Source organism: Phaethon lepturus, unplaced genomic scaffold (genome assembly GCF_000687285.1).
Source record: "Phaethon lepturus isolate BGI_N335 unplaced genomic scaffold, ASM68728v1 scaffold9222, whole genome shotgun sequence".
In the NCBI taxonomy this organism is placed as follows: Eukaryota; Metazoa; Chordata; class Aves; order Phaethontiformes; family Phaethontidae; genus Phaethon; species Phaethon lepturus.
This window is the reverse complement of record NW_010524047.1, coordinates 7,781-19,859: the sequence shown is the minus strand read 5'-3', so window position 1 is coordinate 19,859 and position 12,079 is coordinate 7,781. Positions and strand designations below refer to the sequence as shown.

The 12,079-nt window shown below is 48.8% G+C and overlaps 1 protein-coding gene across 1 annotated transcript; it reads left to right on the top strand.

Annotated features, from left to right (window-relative positions):
* The first annotated feature begins 6,314 nt into the window (after window positions 1-6,314).
* Window positions 6,315-6,707, top strand: CEND1 (cell cycle exit and neuronal differentiation 1). The gene has a single exon (XM_010282316.1). The coding sequence runs from the start codon at window positions 6,315-6,317 to the stop codon at window positions 6,705-6,707; it is 393 nt and encodes a 130-aa protein (XP_010280618.1).
* Window positions 6,708-12,079: the final 5,372 nt, after the last annotated feature.

The window sequence follows — 12,079 nt, the reverse complement described above, 5'->3', positions numbered from 1 at the left end:
TCTCGGAAATAATGCCTTCTCCAGGGCAACGTGCTTGACTGCAGTCTGTTTCTTCTTTTGCCATAAGATGACAAGTGACAATGAACCGGCATTGCCCAGTAACCTCAGAGCTCTCTGAAGAAGCTTTAATCTGTCAGAACAGACTACCTTTTACTTGGCACTTTTCATCAGCACGTCATGAACTCACCTTAGCCATGTGTTCCAGCTGAATTGCCTGTGACCACATCAGTCAAGACCTCTTTGGTGACGGTGACAGTCCGTACCAGCATGCCGTCTTCCATCTGAGGGTGTCGCACGGGTGAGCTCAGCGCCCTGCACCGCGTTGACTTGCACTGAAGGAGAGAGTTTGACGTGCAGTGGGCACGGGGAAGTGGCAGCACTTGATCCCCCCGCTGACACCCCCGGTTTCTAACAGCCTGGTCCCGGTCAGTTCGGCTCTGAGCTGCCTTACCTTTTGTAGTCGGCACACTGCTGCTTTTTTGATTTTCCTTTGTCCCTTTTCAGGAAGTTATGTATTTTCAGGTGCCTCTTTGAAGTGGCCAAATTCTAATTTTGCTGTTTATGCGTTCAGCCTGCCACAGGAACAAAATCTGCAGACTTCAGTCTAAAATTACCTGCTCTTCACCTTCCAGATGGTGCCGGCGCCTGAATCTGTGATGGTAATTCAATCCTGTGAGCCAGTTTTGGCAGGTGCAAATTGCACTCACCAAAGGGAAGCTGTCTGACAAGAGGGCCATTTTCTGTCCCTTAGAAAGCTAGTTTGGTCTTAAATGACCAAATGCAAGCATGCCAGCTGAGACTTGCAGAACCTTCTGAAGGGACCTGAAATTAATTGGTATTCAGCGTACGTTCTTCCTCCACGACACCGAAAACCTTTCACTGGGATGGTATAAGAGCAATTGAAGAATACGATGAGGACCGCGTTGGGTGTTGTGTTCTCAGGTTCAAAGTCCTCCCTTAGCTTCGGGAAGGAGAGGCCCAAGCCATCTCCTCCAGCACTGTTGAGTGCTTTCAACTCTCAGACTTCCAGCTACATCATTTCAAAGGGAATGGAGAGCAGGCTTGGTTGCATACCTTCTCTCCTTGCAGAGGACCTCTGTCCCCAACCCGTGCGAGTTAAGCATGCTACCATGCCTGCTCAAGCAATGTGGAGTGGCGGAATGGTCTTTACCACGGTTCAGCTGCTTCAGGCGAAGGGGTTTGGGGACAGTGGAGATGAGGCAGAAACAAGCGTTAATGCTTGCTTAGTAATAGGGACCCATTTAATTCTTTGCCCAAAAGCCAGCACAGGCCATGCTGCTGAAGAGAATGGGGCTTTGGTACGTATAACTCTTCTCTTCACCCTGAAAATGCCTTTTTTTCCAGACAGGTAGGAAAGACAAAGAAGTGAAGGGGAGATTAGGGAGTAGGGAAGAAGACTTGAGGATATATAAGGTCTTTTCTGCGGTCTCTGGCTCTTTCTGCACAGCATTGCTACGGGTCAGACGTGGTCAGTAGCTGTTTCCGAGACTGATGTTTTCAACTGGAGGACGCTTGGAGTGTGTGGATGGACCTTTGCTGCAGGTATAAATTCAGATACATAACTCCACTGTGTTGGTTGAACTCCTTTTCGCTGACAGTCTGGCAGTTGAGGACCCGTGGCAATGGTCTCCTGCTCATGAAGGAGGGAAAAGCCCTGTGTATGAGCCCCTTGCTCAGCGCTGCTGTGACGCCACACACATCTGCGGGGTGCAGCTTCCCACTGCACCCCAGACCCCGTACCCTATAGCAGCTGCTCCGTCTTGCGAAGCTGCTGGCTTTTCCTTCCAGCTTGAAACAGCGAGGGGAAGATTATAGGGCTTGGGGATGGGGCTGGTCGCTGCAGAGGGAAGAGGAGCTTCTGGTGGTGATACGTTACGATAAAGCTAGCAATGACTCATCTCCGTTCGGCGCAGGATTGATGCGGCTTTCATCTGCGCACGCAGGAGACAGATGAATAGATGTATTTGCTAATTTGCTGGGGTGGGTAAGGCAGAAAAGGTGCCCTTCAGGGAGCCCAGGAAGGCTGTTCCTTACGTCGGCCCTGTTGCTTTGGCTGGGGCCAGCTTGTTGCACCGGTGAGTCTGACTGCACTGACCTTGAGAGCTGCGTCACCCAGCAGCATCCCAGGAGGCTGTGGCGTTTGTGTGCCGCTTCCCGCAGCGGCAAGGATTTCTCCTTTTTCTCCTCGATCACCGGTTTCATGATCTCTGCTCCCTCCTCCCAGCCTGGGAAGGAGCTGGTTTTCACTGGCAAGTGAAAAACCTCCCTGAAAAGGCACAGATTGTTAAACAAAGAAATAGCATGGGAGGGGAAAGGGAGGGAACGAAGCCTTTCTCACAAAAGCTTATTCTCAAGGGCTGCTGTCTGTGGGAGGCAGAGAGGGAGCTGGAAGGGGGAGGAATGGGTAGACAGCCAGCGACGGTAACTGAGGAGGAGAAAGAAGGGAGGTATAAATAGATGTGAGGAGCTATAAAGAAGAAAGCAAAGGTGGAGAAACAGGCCAGTAGAGAGAAACTTTGTGTGATGGGAAGAGGAGGAGACAAAGGGTTGGGGGGAAAAACCCCCTCACACCTGTATGTGCAGGCTTATTTTTTGAAGATGAGGAAAGCACCTTTTCTTTTCAGTCTGTGGGACACAGAGGTGCTTAAAGACGAGCACATGCTCATGCCCTTGAAAGCACAGGACTGGGAAAGGAAAGGAGAAAGAAAGGAAAGAGGGGATGATAACCTCTGATGATACCCTTCCGTATGATAACATACGGAAGAGGGTTGAGTACTACGATGGAAGAGGATATGCTGCTAAGAGTAGCAGTGAGGTGAGGAGGAGGAGGAGGAGGGCAGCACAGATGGCTGCAAGCCAGCATGATGCCAACCCAGCCAGTGGCTCTGGTAGCTGTGCTGCAGCCTTTGGGGTCAGAAAGGGTCCTCGAGCTTCTCGGCTGCAGCGTTTGCCGGCATCAGCTCAACCAAGCCAAAGGGTCTGGAGAGATGCTGGGCAATTCTGTGGCTAGTTCCAGTGATGGAAAACTACTGCCAGAAAGCCCTTTCACGTGGACACTTAAGAACTGCTGATACTGATTTTTGGCTTAGTTTGGTTTCTATATCTTTTAGAACCTTTTCTGATCCGCATGAAAGGCTCGCATTGCTTTTAGTAGAAACACACTTAACTTAGAGATCAAGAAATCCTTTAATAAGCTGTTCGTAGCAGTGCAGGGCATGGGTGTGGGACAAGGCACCACGGCACAGCGTAGGCTCTGAGCGAAAACAGGTTTCCTGCTTCCAGGAATCTGGAAACCAGATCTGTTCAATGAGGGCTGTGGATAAACTGGGAGGTACTCGGGCTGTGCAGAGTCCCCATTTCTCAGCAAAGAGGCCAATTTGCCCCCTCCTTGAATTACCCCTGCCATCTCCGTACGCTGCACATAGCTTTTCTAGGGAAAGCAGCAGAGGTTTAATGCTTGGATCATATAGTATAGTGCAAATACTAGAGAGTGTGTGAGTAGCCCAGCTAATTGATATCAAAGTGACTAAGCAGGTAATTTAATATTGATGACATGATGAGTCTGACTTTCCCTGCTTTAACCTCTAACCCTGCTTTGGTCGTGGGTTTCACTTACTATTTCTTTGTGTCATCGTTGTACCAGATGTAAAAGGAGGATAAATTGCTCCCAAACAGAAGAGCAGAGTCCTGCGAGTGAGTGTGTGCAGCCTCAGCCCTGGATCCACATAGGATTTCTACTGAGCAGAGCAGTATGAATGATCTTTGGAGGCAGTAGGAAGGAAGAGGCGAGGCAGGTGGTATCTACAGAAATATTGCAAAATGAGCAAGGAGAGGAAAATATTCTTGCACTTGGCCAGGACTATATGTTTATCTACCAAGTCCCAAGCCGCAAAGAAAGCCTTAAGCTTGGTGGGCATCTGGGACTGTGTGTGTGTGTGGTACAAAATGCCCAAGTGTATAAATCTTCAGTGAAGCATGAGGGGAGAATAGCGGTGCTTTGGGTTTCCAAAACTGTTTAAAGTCGCAAACTCAGAAATGTAACTGTTGCTCAGCTGCAGTCAAAGACTATGCTTTTTTACACCCAAAGTAGATCTGACCCAGGTAGAGCTGTTAGGGAAATTTGCTGGTTTTTAAACAAGTGAAGGGCTGGCTTGGTATTTTTTCCCTTGAAGGAGCTTGGAGCTAGACTGAATAGAAAAATTTAAGGGAAGAGGAGCAACTATCCTGCTCGATGCTGGATATGAAACCCTGAGGGCAGATTATCTGCCTCTCACTTTTCCATGGTTTATTTCAAAACTGGCCAGCTGGGATCACCTAGTGTCTTTCGGAGACTTCAGGCTCCATATCCAAATTCTACCCAGCTAAAATTCATCCTCTCTAAGGAAGGTGTGTAAGTCAGGTCTGCGAAAAGCCTTCTGGAAATGCCTGTCCCATCTCCATGCTGCAGGAAGAGCTCAGACTACTCTCCTAGGCGAACTGCCAACCCTTCAGGCAGCCTTTTCAGCATGCAGCGTACTCGTATCACAGCCACTGTGCCTGGTGCAGCATGAGAGCTATGGACTTACATGATTTCGGTGCTGCAGTGCCCTCAGCCAACTGAGTTGACTGGCATTGGAGAAGATGGTGGCCATCAAACAATGGCTTACAAAGGAGAGCAGGAGAGGGGGAAGTTTCTGTCTTATACCGAGCCGTAAGATCTTGCCTGCTTTGCTCTGGACCCCAACCTGGCATTTCTGTGAGTAGGTTTCCTCCAGGCCAGTGTTTCTGCCTAGATGGAGATTAAAACACCACATTTATTAGCCTGTTTCCCAGAAGAGGCAGCAGCGGAGACCATTGCTGCAACCCTGGGTCCTTCTTCCTGTCCGTCATTAAAGGAGTGATCTGCACTCTGAGCCACTTTGGAAGAAACATCTATCTGTAGAGGTTTTTGAGGAGCCTCTCTATTTCTAAATCCAGACAGCTAATAAGCTCATATTTCACTTAGCAGGCAGAAAGGTCTCGGCAGGCTCCCGGCAGCGCCGAAGGTCAGCAGGGAGGTAATGAAGCAGGCGACGCGGGTCTGACTGCTGTCTCCAGTTTACTCGTTCTTTCCCAAGCTCAGAGCTGAGACGGTGCTGCACCGTCGGAGGCCTGAGGGCAAGCTGCCCAGTGGCTGCCGCCCCTCTTCCCGCTGCGCAGAGGTGTAGCCATGGGAGCTCCATCCCCCAGCTCACCTGCCTAGACTGCTGCCTATCGCGGCTTGCCTGGGTCATGGTTCTGTTGTGGTTTTATAACCCTTTGAAGCCCGCTTTGTCCGTTTGCTGAATTCTCTGGATGCAGCTGTGCTCTTCACTGCTTTTTTCAGTTCCCTGAGGAAAATGGCTCCAGCTAATCACCTGCGGCACATCTGACACCCTGCTCAGCTCTGTAGGCAAGCCCAGCTAACCGCTGCAAGGAGGAGACGGCAGTGAGATCTCAAACACTGTGACATCCAGCTTTACACTAAATTCATGCAGTTGCACTGGAGTCCCGGAGGATCTGGCGCTTGCCTTATTTTGCTGTAGCTCCACCAGAAATGCTGACAGCAATAATCCTTGTAGTCTGATACCTATAACTGAGGAACTAATCCTGTTTTGGTTTTTTTTTTTAATCCAGTACCCATCTGGATGGAGGGTATCGCACAAGATCACGTATTAACCACTTCCTAAACTTAATGTGGGATAATGCTGCAGAAAGAAGGGTAGAGGGTGAGATACAAGCAGGGAGGAGCTATTGATCTGCTTTCCCATGGAACACAATGTTCTCTCCTTACTCAAGAGGAAGGTAGCTGTGACGAACAGATGAAAAGTAAGATTTATTTGGTTGGACGTGAGTATATCTCGTCACTGACAAATAGCATCACGTACATGGCCAGGATGGGCTTGTCTTGGGTACATACAGAGCCTAGCTGTGGCAGCCATAGATGATAGTCAGTCTGATTTGTTTGATGTTCTTGCAGGTACAGGCACTGTAGTAGGTGCTTTGAATACAGCTCACAGTTACTAAAGAAAGAGCCAAAAGTTCTCCAGTTTTGCTTTCTGTCCTCCTTCGTTGCCAGGGTGGCTTGCTTTTACTCACCTCTCGTTGCTCTGCTTCCTCTTCCAGGTATCATGTCCAGATAGGACACTGCCAGTGTGAGAATCATCCCAAGACAACCACTCCAAGGGGCTGAGCTCAGGTGGCTCCTCTGCTTTCTCCAGCAGCCAGGCAAAGGAGAAGAGCTGGGACTGCCTCGTGTGCGTGGCATCCAGTCGCTACCCACAGCACTCGTAGGGATGGATTCCAAAGGCAACGTCCGAAGCGGAAACAAACCCGATGCCAAGGCTCCCAGCTCCGGAAAGCCAGAAAAGCCCAGCCCTGGGCCTGCCACAAATGCAGACAAGAAGGAGATTCCCAAAGAGCAGCCTGCTCCTGCCACTGCCACCTCTGCCACCAAGAAGGCGGGTGGCGATGCTGCCGTCGTGAACAACCACAGCAACCTGAAACCCAGCCCTGCCGCCACGGAGACACAAGAGGCCACCGGCCAGTCCCCTGACTCTGACCACAAGGGAAACAGCTCCGAGGAGTCGCCAGGCAGCATCTTCGACAACATGAAACCCTTGATCATCGTCGGAGGAGGGTCGCTCGCTGTGATTGTGGGAGTGGCATTCCTAGCCCGGAAAAAATGAAGACCGAGGCAGGGTGGGGATGAGAAACCCAACCCAGCTGTACAGCTCCTTTTGAGACAAATGCATGCAGAAAAATTCTATACATATCTATATATATATAGAGCGAGCTAGATAGGTCAACAAACACCAACTGCAACTCCAAGAGTCTTGTTCAAGACAACTGTGCCAGTTTGACCCTGTGTGGGTAACTCCATGCACTCAGTGTGTTCTTTCATGTAATATATCTTGGCTTATACCACTGTGTATAGATTACAGCTTCTCCTGATCGGTGTAAATGACGGTGTCCCCTCCCCTCCCACGCTGTCCTCCCTGGGAGACACCCCCACCTCTCCTGCAGTCCCTTGTTTTCAAGTCCAAAGTGTTCTACGTCCCATCCAGAGTCCCTGCTTTGTGTTTTGGTTTCTGTTTGGTTTGGTTTTAAGTTGGGTTGTAGTAAAGAAGTTGTAAGGGCAGACGGAGCCTAGTGCTAAGACCTAGTTTGCCTGTCATTGTGTGTTGGGCTGGTGTTTATCCAGGGGCAGGGAAAGCACTGGGCAAACGCAGGCAAAAGGCAGCTCCCTGACCAAACAGCGAAGTGTGATCTCTAATAGGTGTCTTGTGTACCTGCTGCTCATCAACCCACCCTTAAAAACCCAACTTGAAAGCACCCCAGAGAAAACAGGCTGGCTGGAGGCTGAGACTGCAGCATGGTAAAGCTGAGTATGCAACCTGGGACATCACATCAAGTCATGTCTCTGGCTGAGCTGCCAGCGGGGGAGTGAGCAGAGGGGCCGTACCGTGACCGACAAGCGCAGTTAGCAGTGCATGGAGATACCTGGTGAAGTCCCACGCCGACTTCAGGCAGACAGCAGCTGCCATCTGCTTGGTTTCTTGCACGTTGGCAGGCAGCCTTCAGGATCCCATGGCTTGCCAAGGTCATATGGACAGCGTCTGGGGCTAGAAGAGACTTTGTTTTGGATCTAGTATTTCCTAAAGTTAGGCTGGGCTTTGCTGGATGCTGTGGCCGTAGCCCAAATTTCCTCGAGGTCAGCTGGACTCTTTCTGTTCATTTCTTTGGGCTTTGGATCAGGCCTTCCACCTGCTTTTTTCCCCACCGAAGGCTATGGTCTCTTGGTACATGAGAAGGTAGAAAAAAGGGTGAGCTGGTTTTAGGGGCAGAGAGGACCTGGGATCCCCTGAGAATAAGACTGACCTGCTTTATACCAGGGCAATGCTGTTCAAGGGCACTGGAAGTCTGTCCGGGGGGGGGGTGGATTTCTTGCCTCCCTCCTATTACAGCAAGCAGGGATTTGTGACTTCTCCAAGCTTTGGAAATGGAAACAAATTCCCAGCCCTTGGGAATAGCCTGGTTTCATCGGTGAGAACCTTGGCTCTAAAGCCAGACCTTGTGAAGGGAAGAAGGAAGGCATGTGATGGGAGAGGGTGTTTAGTGCATTGGCTGATGCCCTTCCCCTAACACCAAGAGGTGGGTAGATCATCTTATTCTGAAAGTTTTCATTAGACTACTCTTGGCTGCTGTGCTACAGCAAAAAAAGACTTACAAAAAAAGACCTTACGCTTTATTTTTAAATTAGGTCAGAGATTAGTTGAGGTCAGAACCGCAGAGTCTCCAGAGCTCAGCAGCAGTTGCAGCCAATGGGCAGGGGTTTGGAGTGATGATGATTAGCAAGAGGCTGTGACGAAGTGGAGTGAGTTCAGTTAGAGAACCGTAGTTGTAGATCTTTAACTGAGCCTGGATGTATAAATTCCATGGGTACAGAGCCAGAGAAAGATGTATGTTCCTCAGGTACTGCCTTCGCAGTATCTGCTTCTGGCAAGATTACTGGGTAGGATGGTGGGTGTCTATAACCTGATCTGGCAATTCTCTTGGCTCATGTCTGTCTTATTTACCTCCAAATTTGGCCTGCTGGATGCATATGGCTTCCCCAAGCAAAAGGTCTTTTGATGAAGCCTGGCCAACTGCTATGGTGAGATTCATCATCCTCTTTTCTCCAGGGCTCATAAAATACACCCAAAAGTACACAGCCTCTGGGACTATCAGATGCTGTCCTCTGATGAACAACAGCCTGCATGCAGCTGAAGATTAATGTCTACCTTTACCCTTAAGAGTGCAGAGACAGGGGGTGGGCATGCTGGGTTCACAGTGTTTTTTGGAATGAGTGCTACAGCCCCAGGCGAAATCCTGGCAGTTTAAAGCACTCTGTGTGTGTATTGTGGATGTGTCTCGTAGTAGCAGTATGTCACAGCTTGGAGAATTTTTTCGATCTGAAGCAGAGGGATCCATGGTGGGGTGTTTCTATAATGCCACTTTTGTCTAAAGAACTGATTTCCCCTCATCCTGTTTTGCAAATGTTCAGAGGTTATTTTGCGGGGGGAGAGGGGAGGGCAAACAATAGCAAAGGTGTATGAAAGGTATGTGGAAAGCAGAGATGTGAGAGAGAAGCAGCCCCAGCACGGCTCCCTTGCAGGACTCCCGGCTGCGGCAGGGCTTTGCAAGAGGACACGGTGAGGCTGCTGCATCGACACCAAGAGTCTGGGAGATCTGCAGACCCCCCAGACCCTGACGGTGCCCTGGCCCCATCCTCTTGCCATACTGGAGAGAGACCCCATTGCATACCACCTCCCCCTGCTCCTGCTGGCACCCTGAACCCTGCATTCTGTTTCCCCACAAGGGACATCTGGGTGCACAAGCCAGAAGCAAACCGCAGTGCGATCCTGCCAGGAACCTGACCTCCGTGACTGGGAGGTGTGCGCCCACTGGGTACGGGGTGATGGATCCAAACTACCGGGGTTTGGATGTGGGGATGGCTATTTCTGGGCTCCCCTTCCCTCAAATCTCTGAAGCACAAAGCTCGTGGCTGTAGGGAGATTTTGCTTATGCTGCCGTGAGGAAGGGAAATCGGCCACCCCTGCTCCGATTCTTGTTTTGCCAAAGTAGGGTGGTGATTTTCAGACAGTGACTTCTGTTTTCAAGTGGGAGGCTTGTCTTCAAGAAATGCTTCTGCCTGCCCTGTCTGCTCCCTTCCTCTCAGCCGCAGCATATGATTATTTTTTTTTTTTTTTTGCAGTGTGTGACAACGTTACAGATACAGCATCTATCTATTCTGCCCTGACCGGCATAGATAGATACAGGGGGAGGAAAAAGAAACACCCGCTTCATTTGAGTTTCCTATTTCACTTTAGAAAGTGTTTTTATTTCCTTGACTTCGGCCATAGAAGAGGGGAAAAACAGTTCTCAGCCAACGTGGGCCTTAACCATTTCTGCCTCTCTCCAAACCCCCCTGCCCTTAGAGCACTGGGATGCAAGGCCGGCAGTTTCATCCAGAAAGACACCGCAGAGCCGGTGCGGGGACTGCAGCTCAGCTGGGTGCGTAACCACGCGCGAGCCCTCCCTAGGCAGCCGGTGTGGTACCCCCGTTCGCACGCGGGTTTCCGCTTGCTGCGATCACGTAACATTGCTGTCTGCTGTCCAGATTCGCTACCCGGAACCCACCTCTTTGGCAGTTTGGTTTGGGAAACACCTCTGCGTGTGTATGTGTATATACACCACCCTGCCTTGAAGAATATTCTGCATATGTATGTATACATACATATATGTTTATATTACCGCAGTCTGGGGTGGGGCGGGGAAAGCAATCAACCTGGAGATGACCCTTCATTTGTTCCCCTGCATTCACACAAAGTGTCCGTGGTGTCTTTTTTTGTGCCATTCACATCACGCCGTGAAGCACCTGAATTCCTTTTCGGACCTGGTTTCTTCTCAGTGCAAAGAATGTATGGCTAGTGAACTGCTGAATGTACGATGTGCCCGTTGTGCTAGAAGCTTAAAATTACTGTTCCCCTCCCTGGATAGTTGTGTGGGCTACTCGCTTTAAAATAAGACACTTTTAGACAATACTGAACTATACTGGAATGTGTTGTAGCGCTTTTTGAAGTGTGGGTCTAGTGTTGATTTGAGTCAGGTAGATCAAGCGTAGATGCCGTACAAGCTCCTAAGCACGCAGCTGGGGCAATGCACTTCAGTTCTGACTTGCAAATGACATCCTCTTAGCAAACACCTCCTGTGCTGCCTTAATGTGCCAGGCTGTGCAGTGGTTTCATTTTGAGGGGGGAAAAAAAAAAAAAAAAGAAATGTCCAGCGAGAACTAGGCTGAGAAGAGCAAATTCACCTCTCTCAGAATCGAAGCGAGATTGAAACCAAATTTGTCGAAGCAGAAAGCTTAAATGACTGAACTCGCTGTGCTAAATAAATAGTTGTCTTTTCTCATACTGAGCACATGCCGTTATTTGCTTGATGTTATTCTTTGTGTGGTGTTTGTGATATGAAGTCCTTCTAGTGATATCTCCGTGGGGAGAATGAACTAACGCTTAAAACTAATCAGATTCTGTGCTTGGGATTTGAAGAGATCTAGATTGCTAGTTTACTCTTTTGATACAGTCTATAAATTACAAATTTGCAAAACTGACTTCAGACATTGTAGTTTATCACTAAAACTATAGATCCAATTACTACATCTGATCTCAATCTATTTTTAAGGAGCCATAAGATTTAGTCAAATATAAAGACGTCATTACGCTCTCTTGGACAACTTAGTAGAAGGTTTTTGATGCTTCTAGCTTTAAGAAAGATGAAATGGATTACATTTCTGCTTCTTTCTTCTACCGCTTTCATACGCTATGGCTAAGTCCCATTATTCCTAACAGTTCTGCAGTAGGAGGCAAACATATCTGGAAGCCAAAGGACACCGTAGCAGCGTTTTCAGGAGGGTAAGAATGCATTCTTGCAGGTGCTGTTCACCTGTCGGGCTCACACTTAAAGCACTGAGCAGTCGCTTGTCCTGAAGCACTTGTTAGCTCCATTAGGTTGAGTGATAAATTAAAAGTGGGCTTGTGTCTCTGCTAAATCAAAGTTTAGGGGTTGATCCATAGGCTACTGAGAACAAGGGGAATTTTTCCATTGGCTTCATAATGCTCTGATCAGGCCTTTGAGATCTCACTGGCACCAGGGATATGATTGTAGGTCATCAAAAAGTCATCTCAATGGCATGTTTTTTTAAAACTGACAAAAACATTCCTTAGTCCTTCTGCAGAGCGTAAGCAAAGTCTTCGCTGGTATTAACTGAGGCAGCCATTCTCACAACCATGCTTATACCTACATTTGTATTTGTGTATAAACAACAACAGTGTAAGTAAAAAAAAACCCTGGAGTTGGTGGGAGGCAATTTCTGCATTAAAAATTTCCCTTCCTTTTCTGGAAATGCCACTGGGGTTTAGAAATCAGCATCCTTCTACCTATTCTTAGAATCGGTTGAAAATAACAGTCCTGAAGATTTGAGAGAAAAATTATTCTTCAAGAAACAAACCTAAAAAGG

What these genes read in the sequence shown, in the direction of transcription:
- CEND1 (XM_010282316.1), top strand. Translation starts at nt 6,315, where the DNA reads ATGGATTCCAAAGGCAACGTCCGAAGCGGAAACAAACCCGATGCCAAG.